Here is a 20116-nt window from a genome sequence, read left to right on the forward strand (position 1 = left end):
AGGCTAGCTCGTGCTGCAGCCTCACAGGAGGTGGGACAAGAGAGTCCAGGGCATGCAGTTTCCTTTGAAAAGGGTGATGTGGAGTTGCACCCATCACTTCCACGCACATCCGGGAATTTGGAGACAAGCCCGCACCTGGCTGCAGGGGAGGCTGGGAAATGTAGTCTCCAGCTGATAGCTATATGTACAGCTGATACTCTGTCACTGGGGTAAAAGAGGTTTTGAGGAGATACCTAGGAGTCTGTCCCAAAGTGGGAACAGTGGGTTACCTCCCTCTTCTCCCCCATCTTTAACCCCTAATATCTTCCCACCTCAGTTGCCATCTACCTTGGGATCAAACGGAAACCGCCCCCCGGCTGCTCCGATTCCCCTGGAGTGTGAAGCTGACCAGCTCGCGCCCGCCCGAGGCCCTGATGGCAGCTCTGCGCCAGGCCACGGCGGCCGCCCGCTGCCGCTGCCGCCAGCCCCAGCCGTTCCTGCTGGCCTGCCTGCACGGGGGTGCGGGCGGGCCCGAGCCCCTGTCCCACTTTGAAGTGGAGGTCTGCCAGCTGCCCCGGCCGGGCCTGCGAGGAGTTCTCTTCCGCCGCGTGGCGGGCACTGCCCTGGCCTTCCGCACCCTCGTCACCCGCATCTCCAATGACCTCGAGCTCTGAGCCGTCACGGCCCTGGGTCCCCTCCTCTCTTCCTCTCCCACTTCGCTTCGGCAGGAGAGAAAGGGGATCAAGGAGGGGATTCTCCCTTTGTCATCACTTCAGTTTCCCTGAAATCGATCTGGGGGCAGAGATTGTCCCCTCTGCTGTTCTCTGGGGCCGCTGGGCAGGAGAGAAGAGCAAAGGGGCTTAGCAGGGGAAGCTGGCACATTCCTGGAGCCTCCAGCTTGTCCTGTCCCCCCTCACCCTGCCTCGGGGCACCTGAGGAAACTTTGGGGGCAGGGCGGGGGCAGAAAGGGAAACAGGAAACTTCCATTCCCCCCAACAGCTCAAGAATTAGGCCTTGGGCAGGGGCAAGAAGAGTTGCTGAGCCTAAAGACTGGAGAACTGGGGTGGGTAGGGTCGGGAGTGGGGGTCAGAGAGGCAGATTCCTTCCCCTCCCCATCCCCTCCTGCTCGAACTCCCCCTTCCTGCCCCAGGCTGGCGCGGGGCACTTTGTACAAATCCTTGTAAATACCCCCGGACCCTCCCCTCTGCAGAGGTCTCCCGAGGAGCTGCCGCTCTCACCTCCGGTTTTTAAGTTATTACAGCCCCACCCTCCTCCTGTCAGCCCCTCACCTGCAGCCTGTTGCCCAATAAACTTAGGAAGTCCCCCCTCCCCCATGCTGACCCTGGGGTCTTCCTTCCCTGCCCTCACCTGCAAGTGAGATGAAGAGGAGGTGTGTGACTGGGCCAGTGGTTTCTCCTTTCTGAGCCTCGGTTTTCTCATCTGCAGAATGGGAGTAGTGGGGGTGTGAGGGTCAAGGATGATTGTGGAAGAGGGCAGGACAGGACTCGGCCTCATCCACGAGGCCCCAGTTCCTATATCGGACCCCCGTTCATCCATTCACATACCCACCCACATGTTATACTGGACTCTAAGCCACTTCTTACTCCAGCAGTACATTTATTCAATAAACAGTCATTGACCGGTGCCTACTCCATGCCAGGCCCAGTGTGGACACGGAGACACAGGGAGCCCCTGTCTATTGTGGGGGGGGGGTGGTTCTGACAGACACTAGAGAAACCATTGCTTTGGGGGCCACAGAAGAGAAAGTGAGGGGGTTTGGGGAAGGCACTCCAGAGGAACTGGTGCCGGAGTTGGGCTTTGAAGGATGAGTAGGAGTTGACCAGGTATGAGGTATGCCCTGGGCACAAGCCTGGAAGTGGAAGTGCATGGTATAGCTGAGAGAACTGTGGGTAATTTCAGGGTGGCTGCTGTGTTGGGGGTGGGTGGAGAATTAGCAAGAGAAATGCTGTATTAGGACTCATAATCCATCTACACTTAAGCAAAAAGGTATTTGTTTGCTCATTTCATAGGCCGGGGTGCCTGACTTCAGGTACATCTGGATCTAGGCAGCAGGCCAGCTCACCTCTGCTTTTTTCAGTGTGAGTTTCATTCTAGTAGTTTCATCCAGTAGGCACTCCCTGATGGCAATGATGACGCCAGCAGTTCCAAGCTTTCATCCTTCCAGCTTAGTTGCTGCAGTAGAAAGTCTGCTGATCTTAAGTCATGTGATCGTCCCTGGACCAGTCACTGTGACTCTGGAGTGGCCTGTGCCTACAACTGGACTTAGAAGGGGCTCCCCAAAGGAAAGTCAAGGTGTCAGGAGCAGGAGAAGGGAAGTGGAAGCATGATAGACTTAAGCAGTAGAGGGCTGTCCAGTGCAGGAGGACGGGGCTGCTTCACCCAGGGCCTTGTGGGCCAAAGTGAGCAGGCTGGGCTTTCATCCGAGGACACTGGGGAGCCATGGAGGGTTGCATGCAGGGAAGAGGCTTAGTCAAACTGCCTCAATTGCCCATTTAGAGCATAGTAGGGTCAACTGTTGTATTCTTCATGGAGCTGACAGGAAAGTCAAATGAGACATGAAGGGTGGTAAAGATTAAAGAGTGGCCAGTGTTGAAAAATTCAGGGTCTGGGGCAGAGCCAAAGTCCAGTCATGAGTGAGGCCAGAATAGGACTCTGCTGAAAGAGAAGTGTTTACAGTTGAGAGGGTAGAAAAATGAGGTGTGTGTCGGGGGAACCAACCCTGTCACGAAACCTCAATCCCGGAGGGCTTCCTTTGTGCCCAGCCCTGTGCTGGGGACACAGTGGTGACCAAAACAGCCCCAGCCCTGCCCTCGTGGGGCTCACGGTCCAGTGGAGGAGACAGCCGTGTCCTCAGTGATCCAGAGTGGGCAGGGCTGGTATGGGGGAGTCCAGAGCCCGCAGGAGTGCAAAGGGGGAAACTGCCCTAGCCAGGGAGGGCTTCCTGGGAGGAACAGCTTGGCTGTGACGGAGAGTACGATGAGCAGCTAACCAGACATGGCGGGGTGTGGGTCACGTGTTCTAGGCAGAGGGAACAGCATGTACAATGGCTGGGAAGCCAGAGAGCGTACAGGTCCTTCAGCAAATGACACATGACTTGAGTGAGTACAGAGTCACTGTGAGAGATGAGGCTGGAGATGCTGGCAGGGCCTTGAAGGTTGTGGAGAGGCACCTGGGCTTTGTACCAAGGGTACTGGGGAGCCATGGCAATGTTGTGAGTAAGGGAGAGGCAGGGGCAGGTTTGTGCTGTGAATGGAGGGAAGGAATCAGGTCAGAAGAGTAGTGAGGAGGTCAGGACCGGACAGAAGGTGAGGAGAGAAGGGGTGGACTTCAGCCTTATGAGGGAAAATGGGCGGGACAGGCATGGTAGCTGACAAGTGCCTGGACTCTGGATTCGGCTGGCTCAGACCTTACTGGCTGGAGTGTGTGTGGTCTGTGTGGCCTCAGGGGTGGAGCTGGGATTAGTGATGGGATCTTCATTTGGGGACAGTATTGTAAAGGGCATCCCCATGTCTAACAGGCCCTGCGTGCCTTGACCTTTGGGGTCTCTCCTAACCTTTCTGTTTTGGTAATCTCTCTGGGAATTCTGACATCCCCGGGCCTCAGTTTCCCCTCTGGAAAATGGAGAGAGTTCTTGATCTCTAAGGGCCCTTTACCTATGTGACAAGGTTTGAAAAAGTGCCTCCTCCAGGTCCCTGGGGGCTCTGTCTTCTTAACTCTGCCTCACCTTTTCTTCTGAGGCCTTTGTCTCTTCAGGGGCCCACGTGCTATGCCCTAGCAAATGGAGGCCTCAGCCTATTGGGTCAAGTAGAAGTGATTGACGTGGCCAACACCCAATACATGTTCAGATGTTTCTTGACTTCTATTACCTGCTTTTCCCAGACGCGACCCCAAGGCCCCTTCCTGCTCTTTCCTGGGACCAAGCTCTCCACAAGTCCTATCCTTAAAGCCTTCACAGGTATGCTCTGACCCAAGCCCCAGACTGGAGCAGGAAACAGCTTGGGCAGACATTAAGGTGGGAATTGCAGGGTGTAAGGAGCAAAAGAGTATATAGAGGAATCATGGGAAAAGAACTAGAAGGATGAGCCTTCAGCAAATGGTATGAATTTGTTTGGCCTTGAAGAATCGCACTTAATACGAGAGCGTTCTAGGCGATGTGGGGAGCCATGGCAGGTTCTCGAGCAAAGTAAGGAAAGTTGGAAAGACTGGTAGCAGCTGTAGAGGGCTGAAGTCAGATCGCGCAGAAGGAGGCCAGTGAAAAGCATAATGAAGTAGACAGTGATGAGATGCATGGGAGGTCTCAAACCGGAGGCCGGGGGGCCAAATTCAAGTCTCAGACATTTTCTTTGGCCTCCGTTTCTCCCTCGCGAGGACCCTGTGTTTGAGATCTGAGCGTGAGTGATTGGCAGCCGAGGTTGGGAAGGGCCCAAGCTCGGTGGTGTGACACTGGACCACACCTCTCCGGGTCTCAGATTCCCCATAGAGCTTTGTAATGTTTGGATTAGACTCTGTACCCTAACTTTGCCTCATTTTAGAGATGAGATAAAGCATGTCTAGCCCTAGGACATGTCTAGAGACGGCAAACCACTTCGAGGTCACACAGTAGCCAATTACAAAAGTCTTTCCTCCTCCTCTTCCTCCTCCCTCCCCCCCCCACCAATAACTATCACACACAACGCTAAGGCCACCATTGCTTTTATTTGTTGCTTTGAGCGGAGAAAAAGCATGAGCCCCAGGTGAGCTAGGGTGCTCTCCATTAGCCAGAGCTCCTGATGGTGGGCGGAGCTCAGGGAAAAGGAGAGGAGAGCATAAGGGAGGTTATTCATTGGCCAGAACCCAGAGGATGGAGCCCATTGGTTGGAACTCTGGTTGGAACTGGAACTCGAAGGAGGGTGGATAGAGCCCTGGGTAGACTAAACCTTTATAGGCGGGACTCCGGGAGAAAGGGGCGGGGCAAAGGATGAAGGGCGGGCCTCCGGTGGGCCGGGTCCTCCCTTTGGCTGGGGCTCCAGCAGTCGGCGGCGGGCGGGCAGTGCGCCTACTTCTGGGCGGGGATCATGTTGTCGATGGATTGGCCCTTTTCCAGCTTCTTCTCCATCTCCACTATGAGCTTCACACCATCCACCACCAGCTGCACCTGTTCTACCTCCGACGAGCCCAGCCTATCGGCGTTGGACACGTCGAACACTGAGCCCACGGCGGCCGTGTCCACGCCACCTGTGGGAATAGGAGGCAGGGGCTAAGGAGCGAGCAGAGATGCAGGAGCGGGGCCCGGGACGCAACCCCCGTGCCAACGGCGACTGCCGCACGTACTGAGTGAGTGCCTACTGTGTAAAGGTTAAGTGCACGCAGTTTCCTAAGCGTCTGTCTATTCACGGGCCCACATCTCCGGCTTTAGGTACCTCACCCCTCGACCATCCAACATGGTGGGTAACAGAGTTGAGCTCTGGAGCCGGGCTGCCTGGGGTCGAATCCTGACCATCCTCCCCTTTACAGATGGGAAAGTGAGGTCCCTAAGCGGCCAGGGACATACACAGTGTATATTAATTATATAACCATGATGGTATATTGACTCATCTGAGATAAGGCGTGCTGATGCCTATTTGCAGAGGAAGGAACTGAAGCTCACAGAAGGGCAGCCCTTGCCGACCCCCAGAACTCGTGGGGATGCCCCACCTCCCCTTCAGCCGCCGCAAAGGGCCAGCCGCAGAAGCCGCAGGAGGGGATGTGGGCCGCACCTGTGCCCCGCTTCTGCAGGCGCAGACGAGTGAGGATTTCCTCGAATTTGGGATGCTTGCTCAGGTGCTCTAGTTTCACATGCACGCCTCCACGCAGCCCGGTGCCCAGGTTAGATGGGCAGGTGAGCACGTAGCCCAGGTGCTCGTTCCACATGAAGGGGTGGCCGGCTTTCTTGAAGATCTCCTCAATCTGAGGTAGGGGGAGAGGACCTGGGATCAGCGCCGGCGGGCGCCCCCAAATACACCCACAACCCGGACAGGGTTCGGAGGGACAGGGTGTGAGAATGTCAGTAGGGGTAGGATTCCGAGGGGGCGGGTCTGGAAGACCTGGAGGCAAGAGATTCTGAGGGGAGGGGCCCGACGGCACAGGTGGTGGCAGGATTCTGAGGGGGCTGGGCTTGAGGACGCCGGGAAGGCGGGTTCGTAGGGGCGGGGCTTGAACATAGGGGTGGGGCCTGTTTCTCAAAGGGCGGGGCCTTGTAAAGCGAGTGGGGCGGGTGCTGAGGGGCGTGGCTTGGGTATAGGGAGGAGCCGGGTTCCGAGGGGAGGGGCCTCGGAAAGCAGCTGGGGTGGTCACGTGGAGTCACGCGAGAGGCAGGCACCCACCTTGTGCAACCCCAGGCAGAAGCGACGGAAAACGTCCTTCATGTTGCCCCCCTTCTCCATGGAGATGACTCGGAGGTGGTCTTCCTCGTTCACCCACACCAGGAAGCTCTTGTTGTCATTGTGCCTAGGTCGGGCGCAGCAAAAGGCCGAGGAATCAGCTCCGCGGGAACCCCATTCCCCTGCGTCTTGCAAACACATACCCACCGCTAGGGGGCAGCGGGCCTGAAGGGCAAGAGGTGGGAGCACCTCAAAGTCTCAGAAGCTAACACCTGTAGACTCTAATGTCACTGGACCTGTGGAATCTCGAATCCTGGGATCAGTGACTTTTAGGGTCTTAATTCTTTGAACATTATCGACTCTTAGAATCTCAGAATCTTTGAAAAACGGAAGCCAGGAATCAGAATTGATAAATCTTCCCATCACATTGTGGCATCTCAGAAAGAAGAGTCTTAGAACTGTAAAACTCCAGGATCTGGAAATGTTTGAAACCACTGAATCACAGAATCGGAAATTAGTGGAATCTAAAAATATTTAAAGTCTTGAAATCTTACAACCTACACTCTCCAAATCTTTTGAAACCTAGGTCCTCAAAACCTTTTAAAATCTTTGACTATCAGAATCAGGGATTCAAAGATTCATGGAAAGCCCAGCTAGCAACAACAGCTGGTAATGAAAATCATACTAATGGCCAATATGAGCACTTACTATATACCAGGCACTTTTTCCAATACTTTACATAAATTAACTCATTTAATCCTCACAAGAACCCCAAAAGCTATGAATTATCATGATCGCCATTTTATAGATGGGGAAACTGGGGCAGAGACATGTTAAATCATGTGCGAAAGGTCACACAGCTAGTAAGTGGCAGCGCTGGGATTTGAATCCAGGGAGTCTGGTTCAAGTCTAAGTTTCAAGTTTCCCAAAATGTGACATGCAGACCACAGGGTGGGCAGGGGTGGAGGGCAAGATGATTCTGGATAATTACTGTTATGGTCTTGACTTCGGTGGAAAGTCACGGGAAGGCTGGAGGAGGCAGGGGCGAAGGGGGCCATAGGGCAGGGGGGCCTCACCAGATGCCACGGGCATCGGGCCAGTCTCGGGCCATGCCTGAAGCCAGCAGCAGCGGGGACACGGGCTTGTCAAACAGGAAGTGGTCATCGATGAGTTGCTGCTGTTCCTTCTCTGTCATGCTCTTCAGAGGATAGTATTTCCCCTTGAACTCTCCCGTCAGGCTGTTGAGGGCTGAGGGGCCGCAGGAGGGAGTGGTCAGCAGCCTGCCCCACCTCGAGTGGGGCGCAGAGGACCTGGGGACCCCACACTGCTACCCCTAACGGGCCTGGACCTTGGCCCTGTGGAGGTCCCAAAGGCGCCTAAACACTGTGTCTAAACCCAGATTCATGACGCCTCCCCAAAGCGTGCTCCTCCCCTGTCTGCCCTGGGAAAACCCACACCAAGTGCTCAAGACAAAAAACGTGGATTCTCCCCTTCCCGCCACCAAGCCTCACATCCAATTCACCTGCGAGCCGTACTGTGCTGGTGCCTGCTCCTGCTGGCTCCAGGACAGAGAGTCAAAGTCTCAGGAATCCGGGAGCCATCAGTAAACATTATTATATTATAGTATTTATAGTATTTGTATATATTCATATGTATTCATAATACATAATAAATATGTATTATGTGTATAATAAATTTATTTATATAATACATATACGTATTTTTATATATTTTATACATTATTTGTATAATATACCACATAATATAGTCTATATCATATACTATATACTATATTATGTTGTTAAAAGTAAATTATAAAAACTTACAATTAGGGCTTCCCTGGTGGCGCAGTGGTTAGGAATCCGCCTGCCAAGGCAGGGGACAAGGGTTCAAGCCCTGGTCCGGGAAGATCCCACATGCCGCGGAGCAACTAAGCCCGTGCGCCACAACTACTGAGCCTGCGCTCTGGAGCCCGCGAGCCACAACTACGGAAGCGCGCGTGCCTAGAGCCCGTGCTCCGCAGCGGGAGAGGCCACCGCAATGAGAAGCCCGCGCACCGCAACGAAGACTGGCCCCCGCTCGCCGCAACTAGAGAAAGCACGCACGCAGCAAGGAAGAGCCAACGCAGCCAAAAATAAATAAAATTAATTAATTAATTTTTTAAAAAAACCTTACAATTAAATAAATTATATTTAAAACATAGGGAATAAATACTCAGCACTATCACTTTCTAATTTTACTACACTTACTATTTTCTATGTTCTTGAAGTTATTTTCATCTATTGTATCTGTATGGTGGAAATGCTACATAACGATGTGCTACTGAACGTTTCCTCCCATTGCCCAGCTCTGTATGATGTCACGTGATTAGCTTAAAATTGGCCACAGTAGGAGAGTTTACACCAGAGAAATTGGTCGTTGCTGGCTGCAAATCAGGGCTTGTTTTTTTGTTTGTTTGGGTTTTTTGTTTTTTGTTTTTGTTTTTTTGAGAGCCAATTGTTAAACATTTAGCAGAACAACACTGCCTGCCAGCCCTAACAGTTCTACCTCCCAAACATACCCACTCTTTCTCCCCATTCCATTGCTACCCCTCACCCCCAACCCGGACAGCTGCAGTTGCCCCCTCTCAGCCTCTCTCCTACCTTTGCCCACAGTCTGCTCCCTGCACAGCAGCCAGAGGGATCCATATTAGTCTGAACCTGTCCCTCGTCTGCTCACCACCCTCCCATGCTTTCCTTCTCCCACAGGGTCAAAGCCATAGTCCTCCCAACAGCCCACAAGGCTCTGCACGACCTGGCCACCCACACCCCTCTGACCTCATCTCCTCCCCTCCCGCCATCGGCTACTCGGCTCCAGGCACACTGGTCTCCTTGCTATGCCTCCAACACACCTTCCCATCCCAGGGCCTTTGCACTTGCTGTTCCACCTGCCTGGAATTCTTCCCAAGCTTGGCTTCTTCTTGTCAGTCAGGTCTCAACTCCTTTCTAACGTAACTCCTGCCTGTCATTCTGTGCCACAACCCTTGTTTCTTGGCTTCATGGCATTTTGGAATTATCTTGTTCTTTTGTTGGTTTCTGTGTTTCCTCTTATCTCCCCACCAGGCTGACAGCTCTGTGAGAGCAGTGACCTTGTCCATCTTATTCATCACGGGAGCCCCAGCTCCCCACACAGAGCAAGAACAACCGTAAATGTTTGCTTAATGGATGGGTGGATGGATGAATAGATGGACGAAGGTCAGGACCCTGGCGCAATTGGGTGTCAAGTCTTGACAGCACCCCCAGGCTTCCACCAGGGGTAATGCTGCCAGCTGTCACTCACCAAGTACTCATGACTTACCAAGTTCTTTCAGTGTTTTGGAAAATGGGGGCCCAGGGGAGTCCAGAGACCTGCCCACGGAGGAGCAGAGCCACAGCTGGGGGACCCCGGCAGTGTGCGGGGTGGGAGCTCTCACCTTCCATGGCGAGTTTCTCCACGGCCCGGCGCTCACCGCGGGAGCAGTGGGGGGGCAGTGAGAAGCCCTTGATGCTGCGGCCCGTGCGGACGCGGCTGCTGATCACGTAGTTGGGGTCCAGGTCGTCTCCACCCTAGAGAATGGGTGGGGGGGTCAGGGCAGGGCGGGCCATCCTGTGAGCCCTGCCCCCCTCCCCAGCGAGGTCAAGTCTCCCGCCAGGCCCTCCCAGCTCTCTCAGGCTCTCTGCTGCTTTCTTTGGCTCCTCCCTCCCCACTGGCCTCCCTCACCACCACCCCCCCCTTCTCTCTCTCTCTCCATTTTTCTCTCTCCATCTCTGTGTCTCTGTTTCTCCCTCTTCTACATGTCTGTTTTGTACCTGCCTTCCTCCCTCCCTCCCTCCCTCTCTCTCTCTCTCTCTCTCTCTCCCTCCCTCCCACCCCCACTGCCCCCAGCCCCCAGCCCCATCTCCTTGCCTGACTTCGTGTCTCTCTGTCCCTCTCTCTTCCCATCTCCCTCTGTGTTTCTCTCCATCTCTGTTCATCTCCCTGTCTCTCTGGGTGTCTCCCCCACCTCCTCCCTTCTCCTCCTCTTCTCCTCATCCCTCTACCCTCTCTCTCCCACCCCTCCCCTCCCCTGGGGGCAGCCGACCTTGAGGTTCTCGTGGTTGAGGTCGGTCTTGTGCTTGTCGGTGGGTTTGTAGCCCCCGTGCCGGTTCTGGATGATGGGGTCAAAGAGGTCCTTGAAAACCGTGTAGGACTCCTCGTCACCAGCCACACAGCCCACGGTCATGATGAAGGGGTGACCTGGGGGGGTCGGGGGGGAGGTCAGAGGCGCTCGTCCCCAGCGAGAAAGGCCTGGGCTCCTGGGTCCAGTGTAGACTGTGTGTGTACGTGCGTGCGCGTGCAAGGGAGTTCACTCGACACCCCTGGGTCAGAACTGAGAAGGCTGAGGCTTGGTAAGAATGGGGAGGGAAGGCTGGGAAAGGTCAAGGTGGCATCTGGGGGGGGTGGGAGGAAGGCTGCGGGCAGGACAGAGGAGAAAGAGTCTGGGGGGCCAGTTACTAAAAATATTACCATGTGAGAGTCCCCAAATCATGGAATCTTCCCCTAAAAAGTTTCAGAACCTTAGACTATCAGCCCCCACAGATAATAAGAGACTTGAAAGACCCTCTTATTTCCCAAGTGGGGAAACAGAGGCCTGGAGAGAAAGGGCCTCTCCCCTCAATCACACCATGAGTTGGGGGCTAAGGCTAGAAGCTGGGCTCCTGCCCAGTTCCACTCGCCCTGGCGGGGTGTCCTTGGAGAAAGAAGCGCAGCACTCATGATACCCCCGTCAGAGTCTGAGCGCTCACTTTGTGCCAGGCGCCGCTCCATGTGTACTGATGCCTATGTTTTCCCAACATGGGTGCCCATTTTGCAGGTGAGGAAACTGAGGCCTGGGAGATGCATTAGCTTCCTCAGGGGAGTCTCACATTATACTCCTGCACATTTAGCGAGTGGTTTACCACGTGCCGGACCCTGTCCCAAGCACTTCACCCATCTCAACTCATCTGTTTCTCACAACAGCCCCATGGGTATGGTCCCCATTTTACAGATGGGAAAACTGAGACCCAGGGAGGTGGGATCGAGGCCTGGCAGGCAGCCTCCAGAGCCCCCCCCCCAGCCTTCTGGTCCCTGTGATGCTCCACCAAGGAGGCTTACCTGGGTTGTCCACACCTGTCTGGATGACATCATCCACAGTGAAACCAGATGGCGTCTCCTTGTCCCGCAGCTTCGTGTAGATCTCAGGGGTCAGTGCCTTGGCCATGTAGTTGTTGTGCTTGCTGAGGTCTGGGTATTCCTCCTCAGCCTTGAAGTTCAGCTTGTACTTGTTGTGGGTGTTACTGAACGGCATGGTGGCGGCGTGGGGGGTCTGGTGGGCAGCGGCGGAGGGGAAGATTAGCTCACATCCAGTAGAGACCAGCCAAAGAACAGAGCCAGTCTCTGGGGTCCGGCAGGCCTGAGGGTCAGTCCTGACTCCTGTGCTGTGTGACTTGGAGCCAGAGGGATCCCCTCTCTGAGCCCCTGCATCTCGACAGGATGTATCAAGAGTTTTGTGTTAGGATCTTAGCTCCACCGCATCCTGGCAGGTGACCCTAGACTAGTAACCTTGCTAGAGACTCCGTTTCTCCAGCTGGAAAATGGAGGGGGGAACCCCTCAAACCAGAGTAGTAATCATGGCATGGGTAAGAGTGTAGGTTCTAGAATCAGACAACCTGGCTTTGAATGCCAGCTCTGCCACTTACAACAAGCTGTGTGACCTTGGGTGAGTTGCTTAACCTCTCTGTGCCTCAAAGTACTCACCTGTAAAATGCGGGTATAATAGCATTCACCTCATGGAGGTGTTGGAAGGATGAAGTGAGTTAATTATGTAAAGCACTTGGAATAGCGCCTGGAACACAATGATCATTATTTTGCTCAGCTATTATTATCATTGTTGTTGTTATTTTAAACTGCGAGGAGCTGGTGAGAAGATGGAGGGTGTTTCTGGCAATGAGTGTGTGAGCAGAAAAGGGACATTCTCTCCATAAACGTTCTTGGGTGCTCAGTCGAGGGATGAGGGGCAGGGTGGGAGTGATGGCTGGGTCCCTGCCCCCACCTCTGTTTGCTGACACCTCTCCTGCAGGGCACAGAAGAACAGCTCAGCCTCTGAGTTTGACAGAACTGGGTTCAAATCCCATCTATGCCATTTCCGGGCTGTGTGACCCCAGGCCAGTTACTCAGCCTCTCTGAGCCTCTGTCCTCTGTGAACTGAACGTTCCCCATGGGGTTGCCGGGAGGATTCTCTGAGCTCAAGCATGTGGCCGGTTGAGCACAGGCCCCATCATGGAGTTGGGGCCTGATACCTAGAGGGGTGGCTGCTATTATTGTTATTATTACTTTTATCCACAAGACCCAGGAGAAGGGACCCCTTAGTGGTGGTGGTAGGGATGGGATACTCATTCCCAGCTCCAGGAATGGGAAGCAGGTAGGATGGTGGGAAGGAGATGGGGACCAGGGTGAGAGGAAGGCCGAGGCATCAGGCCAAGGGGGATGAAAACCCACGAAAGCCTTTGGAGTTGATGTCCAGGGTTGGGGATTTATTTTTAGAGTCTGGCAAACTCCTCCTTCCCCGCCGCCACCCCCCACATTCCAGGGGCTCGGCTTGCACCAAGTCAGCAGGCCAGAGACAGGTGGACCAGGGTGGCCGGGAGGATATGCATTCAGGCCGTGGGGCTCAAGGGCTTTCAACCCAGAAAGCCCCCTTCAGAGCATGTCCCCACCCCCATCCCTGCTGGGGAGAGGCCAGGAGAAGGCACGGAAGCAAGGTTGGTGAGCCCAAGAGACACCAGGAATCATAGCCCCAGAGCCCCACACACACACGTCACCATGGACCCCCAGATCACACCGTAAACAGACCCACACTCGCACACCTCCAAGCTCAGGGACACACCCAGGATACAGGTACTCATGCAGGAGCCACGGAAAGTTAGCCACAAGGTCACACTGTGTGGAACACCATAGGGACCTACAAGGTCACCAACGCAAAGACCCCGCAGTCCCTGCCCTCACAGAGACCCTGACAGGTGACACACAGACACCTCCCACAGTTTATGGCACCCAGTTCTGGTGGCAAACCATCATGAACGAGGCCTGGCCCGAAGCCCCTTGCAGGGGGTGACAGCTGGCAGCTGTCAAGACTCCTTCCCATTCTGGGAACCCTCCCCAGGACCCTGTGCCGCAGAGATCACAAGTCACAGCCGGGAGTCAGGGGCTCACAGGTAGAGGGGACTCTCTGACACAAGGTCCACCTTGCCACACACTGACCCACCTGTGTGCAGGAGGAAGCGGGGGAGGACACGTAAGACCCCTTCCAGAGCCAGCTCGGCCTCTGATTCCAGAGGAGGACCCCACTCTGGACCCCACCCCAAATCCCGCCCCAGGCAGTACCTGGCTGGGCTGTGCTGGAAGGGGCTGTCTGTATCCCGGAGGCAACACTGACCCGAGGGAAAGGCCCACAGCCCTGGCCTTATATAGGGGGGAGCCCGAGCTGTGCTATTGGCTGGGAGGGGCTGCCCCCCGGGAGGGGGCTGGAAGGCAGCTGAGCCTCTCACCTCACCGCCCAGGCATCGTGCCCACCCTGAACCCAGGCATGCCTCACGCCCATCCCCATGGCCTTGTATGGGCCGCCCCAGGGTCTGGGCCCAGACCCCCCCCACCCAACCAAGCTGGTCCCCTGACCAAGTGCTGAGTCGGGCTGGCGGGAACAGCTGGCCCCCCGCCGGGGCCACGGGATAGTGTCAGGGAATGTCCCAGGCACGTAGAAGCCACCCTCCCCTGGCCCTCCGCTAGGCCACCAGCCTCTCCTCAGCCCCCAGCGGCCTTGACCCCAGCAAACAGCAGGTCCTGAGCCCTAGCCCTGGGGAAACCTTGCAATGGCCCCTGAAGGTCAGGTATCTGGTTTTCCAGCAGAGGAAACAGAGATCCAGAGAGGCTGTGTGATTTGCCTGCTGTCACCCAGCTACAGGGAGCATCTGACCAAAGCCGAGGTGGGAACAGGGGTGGCCTGACCCCAGAAGCCTGTGCTTGGATGTACTTTCCTCCTTGGGAGCGGGTGGGAGGGAAACTGAGGCTGGGCTGAGTTGGGGCTGTTCTAACTCAAAGCCAGGTTGGAGACGGTGGTCACCTTTCCCACTCCAGTCCGCCCGCCTGGTGACACTGGGAGATTTCCGCTGTGGAGGGGTTAGGGAGGGACGTGGCCTGCTGGGAAGGGAGGTTATTTTTAGAGCTAGCTCTCTGTGTCCTCTGGGAGACCGGAGGTGCTGGGGATGGGGGGGTGCGGGGGCAGGTGTGAGGAGGTGGGGTCGCCACGTGTCCGGGTTAATTATAACCAGGCTTCTCGGGTGTCCCCAGGCCTCGCCTCCTTACAAGGGCAGCCGCGAGCCCGGGAGGCCAGCCCCACCCGCAGGGGAAGGGGGCTGGGTGGCGGCTCAGGTCAGAGAGCAGGACTCGCTGGGATCCGGGCTTTCAGCACCTCGACCGTGACGGGGGACCTCAAGGGCCGAGGATGAGATTCTTCGGAAATGGGACGGCACAGAGGAAACTGCTTCCTCCGCCTGGAAGGCGCCAAGACTTGGGCAAGCGGGGGCAAGTCCAGGGAGCAGGAGGAATTCAGGGAGCACCCGGATTGAAACAAAGAAGAGAACGTTCCTTTCCCTCTGAGGTTCCTCCCTCCTCCCCGGTCTTCCCCACTTCTTCCCAGGCATGGGGGCACTGATCTAGGGAAAGGGGACCCTCCCTACCTCTCCCTAGGTTACTATTGGGAGGGGGAGCTGCTTAGAAAACTTTTCCTTGGGGCCCAGCCCCTGATCTCTCCACCAACTTCCCCTTCCCAGTAAGGTCAGAGTGGCAAAGTTCTCCTTCACAGTTAGGGAAACTGAGGCCCAGAGAACTAAAAGGAACTGGTCTAGAATTATTATGCATTTATGATTTCAACAATTATTTATTAAGCACTTAATGGGAACACAGCAGAAAATAAGCAAAACCCCTGCCCTCGCGGAGGTGACATTTTAGTGAGAGTAAACAAGTCAATATATGCTCTAATGTCAGGGACAATGGGGCTTTGAAGGAAAGTGACAGAGGGTAAGGGATGAGAGTGATGGCACAGCAGAGGAGATCAGGTCAGACCTCTCTAGGGAGGTGACATCCGAGCAGAGACTGGATGGAGCCAGCCATGTGGGGATCTGGAAGAGGGACAGCAGGTGCAAAGGCCCTGAGGTGGGAGTGGCTTGGCATATCTGAGAGACAGGGAGACGGCTGGAGGGCTGGAGCAGATGGGGCAGAGGGGAGAGTGGGAGGGAGAAGATGAGGTTGGAGAGAAGACAGGAGCAGACCTGTAGGGTCCTAGGGGCCGTGGAGGAGTTTCCATCCCACTGTGAGTGGGATAGGATCCCCTGAGAGCTATGAGCAGAGAGACAGGATCCAGCCACATCACACACAGCTCAGCCCCCTGGATCCCTAATAACCCCTTGTGTGGACATTTGACATTCCTTTTGGCCACGCAGCATCCGAAGCCCTTTCTGTGTCTGGGGAGCCCCCCACCCTCTGACCACCTCCTTTGGAGAAGCCAAAAATGTCAGAAACTCGGTTTCCCATAATCCTTTGCAGCAATGGTTCAGTCATGTGACCAGGGCTGAGCCAGTCAAACACTCCAGCAGACCTTGTATCATAAGCTCTACCTCCTTTATCTTCTTTGAGTCTCACAGAAACAGTTGGCCTTGGGGAGCACTGTAATCCCCATCATATATCTTCCTCCCACTCCCAGCCCCTGAGCCCATCAGTCTCCAAGGCCTGTCCATCCCTCCTACCCTAGCTCAAGACCTCCACATTCACTCCTGCCCTAGCATCCTCGCTGGTCTCCTGCCCCAGTGTTGCCCTGTCCCACCTACTCCCTACTTGCTGACCTCTCCTGCTCAGAACCTGTCATGGCTCCCCAGTGCCCTCAGGATAAATGAGTATTTGTTGACTAAGTAAATAATAGTAGCTTTATCAGTCATTTGGAAACCCCTTCACCCAGCTTAAGTAGAAAGGGCTTTCCTACCAGATATTAGCTGCTCACAAAATTGTTGGAAGGGCTGAAGGAGCAGGCTCTAGGCTGGGCTTCTAGGAACACCTCTTGCCCCCAGAATCATGCTTCCTCTGAAAAACTGGACGTGCTAGAAGGAAGTTAGCATGGATATTGAGTGGCCACTCCACAGTCTCCACCCTAACAGTTAACTCTCATGGAGCACTCCTATATGTCAAGTACTAGGCTAACTGCTTTACATATATTAGCTCCTTTAACATTCCCAACAATAAGGCTCAGAGAGGTTAAGTGACTTGCTCAAGGTCACACAGCTGGGAAGGGGCAGAGCTGGGAATCAAACTGGCACAGGGCTGCTGAGAGTGGGTTCAGGCTTTGGTAAAGATAATTTTCAGGCCTCTCAGCAAGGTCAGACAATATTGTCAGCCCAGAGTCTCTTTCTGGGTCTTTAGGCCATGACAGTTTGTACCCACATCCCCTTGCCCCCTTCATCACCCTAGCAGTCTGGTTTCAGGATTCAATCACTGTATGTGTATTAACCAATTTAATTCTCCAACAGTCCTATGAGGTAGATATGCAAATTTTACAAGTCAAGAAAGTGAAGCCCAGAGAAGTTGAGTCACTTTCCCAAAATCACACAGCTGGGAAGTAGCAGAACCAGACTGGACTGGGTAGTCATTCCCTTCCTGATTCCACCTGTTCATGCTAAAGCCTCGTTTTACAGCAGATGGATGCTGAGGCTGGAAAAGGGCAAGGGATCGCAGACTTCTGGTATCCTCAGGTGGCAGAAGGTACAAGAGAGCTTTGTGGGATCTCTCTTATAAGAACACCAATCTCATTCATGAGGGCTTCTCCTCCTACTAATACCAAAGGCCCCAGCTATTAATGCTATCACCTTGGAAGGTTAGGATTTCAACATATGAATTTTGGGAAAACACAAACATTTAGATCATAGCACCAAGATATATTGCTAAGTGGGGGGAGAAAAAAAAAAAAAGAAAAAAATATATATATACCTGTTGCCACAAAAATGCTGTGAAACATACCATCCCAAAATGCAGGAGCTTTGAAATGGATGTGGGGTTGACTGAGAGTTGGCTGATTTGGTATGGGCACAACTGGGAAGCTTTGCTCCATACTCTTATGTTAAAAACAAGACAACAGGCTCAAAATGCTAAGCCCCATGTCACCAAATCAAGACTTAATGACAGTTTCGGCTCTCCCGGAGATGGAATCTTAAACCACCCACTCAGATCAGCACTAGTTAGGTAATCTGCCTGATAGACCCCTGCCGTCCCTAAAGGAAAGTGACCTTGCAATAACCAGCCTGCTTTTTTTGCCTGGTACAACTTTCTTGTTTCTGCTCCCTTCCACCTATAAAAGTCTTTCATTTTGTTTAGTTCCTCGAAGCTCCTTTCTATCTGCTAGATTGGATGCTGCCTGATTCGAATCGATTTTTGCTCAAACTCAATACAATTTTAATATACCTCAGTTTATCTTTTAACACCACAGAGACGTTGTGGTATGTGGGCCAAAGGGGGAGCAGTCACGCAGGGGAAGCTTTTCTCATGCCTGTGCCTGGGCGCAAAAGGCAACGTTCAAGGCCCCTTAGGTCGAAGCTCAGAACTGGCATGACTGGCACTTGTGCCACTCTACTATTGACTAAAGTAAGTCACGTGACCACACTCAAAGTCAAGGCCATTGTTCAGTCTACCTCCATGGGTAAGAATTTTCTCATTTGTGTTTTTCTTAAATGGTCACTCATGCTCAGACATCCACACACAATTCATATCCCTGGAATATCTCAGGAAGGATATTAGAAACTGGTATTCATGTTTGCTTCTGGGAAGAGTGGGGATCACGGAGTGACAAAGACCTACTTTTCACTCTGTAGTCTTTTGTTCTCTGTGAACATCCTTTCTGACAGCACTTTACTTCTTAAATTAAAAAAGGGGGTAAATATAATTCACACTGCTATATGTTATATGAAAGTTAAGAGAGTAAAAATAAATAAATAAATAAAAATTTAAAAGGGGGGAGGCTTTTTAAAAACTATGGCCAAGAGATGAAAATAGAAAAGCCCCCATCACATCCACCCATTTTCCTGACATGGCAAACTGAGGCCTTAAGTGATTGGATGGGGATTTTGTTGAGTGCCTTCTTCTTCTTTTTTTTTTTTGTCACTAGTTAATATGAGTTCATTTGGGATGATTTTGATTTTAGAAGGAAGACAAGTTCAAAGAATAGTTTCATAGAAAATGAAACCAGGAGTTAGTTGTATATGGATGGATGTTGAAAATACATTTATAAGCTAAAATGTATGACAAATTTCTCTTCTACCCAGTATCTCTTTTGTTTTGTTTTCTAATTTATTTTATTGAAGTATAGTTGATTTACAATGTCGTGTTAATTTCCGCTATACAGCACAGTGATTCAGTTATACATATATATCTATGTATACATTCTTTTTCATATTCTTTTCCATTACAGTTTATCATAGGATATTGAATATATCCTGTGCTATACAGTAAGACCTTGTTGTTTATCCATCCTATATATAATGGTTTGCATCTGCTAACCCCAAACTCCCAATCCATTCCACCCAGTGTTTCTTTTTTTTTCTTTTTTTTTTTGACATAGGCTCTTTTTTTTTTTTTAATTAGCTGTGCTTTATCTTTTTTTAAATAAATTTATTTTATTTATTTTTGCCTGTGTTGGGTCTTCGTTGCTGCGTGCGGGCCTTCTCAGTGCGGTGGATTCTCTTGTTGTGGAGCACAGGCTCTAGGCACGCGGGCTTAGTTGCTGCGCGGCATGTGGGATCTTCCCCGACCAGGGCTCGAACCTGTGCCCCTTGCACTGGCAGGCAGATTCTTAACCACTGCGCCACCAGGGAAGTCCCCACCCAGTGTTTCTTAATGGATACTTCAAAATGAAATAGTTTGAGATCTTCACATTTGGTTGCTGCATTTTTATTTAATTAATAAATGTCTTGGCCATTTTTCATCTGGTAAAGCAATCTAACCAGGAAATATTCAGGAAAGCATTACTCACCCTATTGCCAATAAATTAGAACATGGCAACTGAAGACATCTGAGTTTGGTTGGTCCTTGATCTTTTCATGGACCATTAGGAATAATTTCCACAGCGTTCTTGCAAGTGGAGGAAAAAGGTGGAAATGCTAAAAAATTGAGTCCAACAGAGAAGGCAACCAGGGAATTGGTTATGCTTTGACTGAACTAGAGCTGCCTTCCCCCAGCTAGAATCAAGTTCAAATGCTGACTGCCTTGTTGACTGTGGTTTTGGGTGAGGGATTTCTCCTCTCTGAGCTTCAGTTTCTTCCTCTTTCTTTCTTTTTTTTTTCAGCCAAAGATGCTTCTACTTTATTTTCAGTTCTCACCATTACAAGTGTTGGATTCTGCAAGATCATAGTTAAAACACTTTGGTGTAGGATATCAATTTTACACATAACGGCTGGATCCAAAAAGCCAATTTTGGGCTCTGATATTAAATTAAATTTTATATGAATACATGAATTTGAAACTCAAAAACAACCTAAATGATAAAAAGAATTCATCAATACATTTATATTCTCTATCATAAATGATACATAAGTAAGAATTCAACTATTTTTACATCTGCAAGTCAGATGCTATCAAGCCAACTGCCTTGTACAATCCATAATCCTCTTACATTTTTAACTCAAAGACAAATAGGAAGATTCAGTACA

At 52.4% G+C, this 20116-nt stretch overlaps 2 protein-coding genes across 3 annotated transcripts in view; one reads left to right on the forward strand and one right to left on the reverse strand.

The window, feature by feature from the left end:
* The window catches only part of MARK4 (microtubule affinity regulating kinase 4), a 29924-nt gene extending 28293 nt beyond the window's left edge, over positions 1–1631 (forward strand). The window contains exon 17 of one of the 2 annotated variants that reach the window (XM_061174294.1): positions 317–1631. In XM_061174294.1, coding sequence (XP_061030277.1) covers positions 317–653 — 337 coding nt within the window. In that variant the 3' untranslated portion in view covers positions 654–1631. The remainder of the gene's footprint in view (positions 1–316) is intronic. The other variant, XM_061174295.1, reaches the window with a different exon arrangement.
* Positions 1632–4676: 3045 nt separating this feature from the next.
* On the reverse strand, positions 4677–13798 carry CKM (creatine kinase, M-type). The gene is made up of 8 exons (XM_061174550.1): positions 13758–13798; positions 11490–11700; positions 10438–10592; positions 9790–9922; positions 7415–7586; positions 6342–6465; positions 5736–5925; positions 4677–5214 (listed from the first exon to the last, which is right to left on the reverse strand). Exons 2-8 carry the CDS (start codon positions 11680–11682, stop codon positions 5036–5038), a joined length of 1146 nt encoding a protein of 381 aa, XP_061030533.1. The 5' UTR covers positions 11683–11700; positions 13758–13798; the 3' UTR covers positions 4677–5035.
* Positions 13799–20116: the final 6318 nt, after the last annotated feature.

The sequence above is a fragment of the Eubalaena glacialis genome, chromosome 18 (assembly GCF_028564815.1).
Source record: "Eubalaena glacialis isolate mEubGla1 chromosome 18, mEubGla1.1.hap2.+ XY, whole genome shotgun sequence".
Lineage (NCBI taxonomy): Eukaryota > Metazoa > Chordata > Mammalia > Artiodactyla > Balaenidae > Eubalaena > Eubalaena glacialis.

Coding starts and splice junctions, on each gene's coding strand:
- CKM (XM_061174550.1), bottom strand. CDS start 11,682: ATGCCGTTCAGTAACACCCACAACAAGTACAAGCTGAACTTCAAGGCT. Junction 7,587..9,789: donor GGAGAAACTCGCCATGGAAG/GTGAGAGCTCCC, acceptor GCGGCCCCTCAG/CCCTCAACAGCCTGACGGGA. Junction 6,466..7,414: donor CCCGATGCCCGTGGCATCTG/GTGAGGCCCCCC, acceptor CGCCCGACCTAG/GCACAATGACAACAAGAGCT.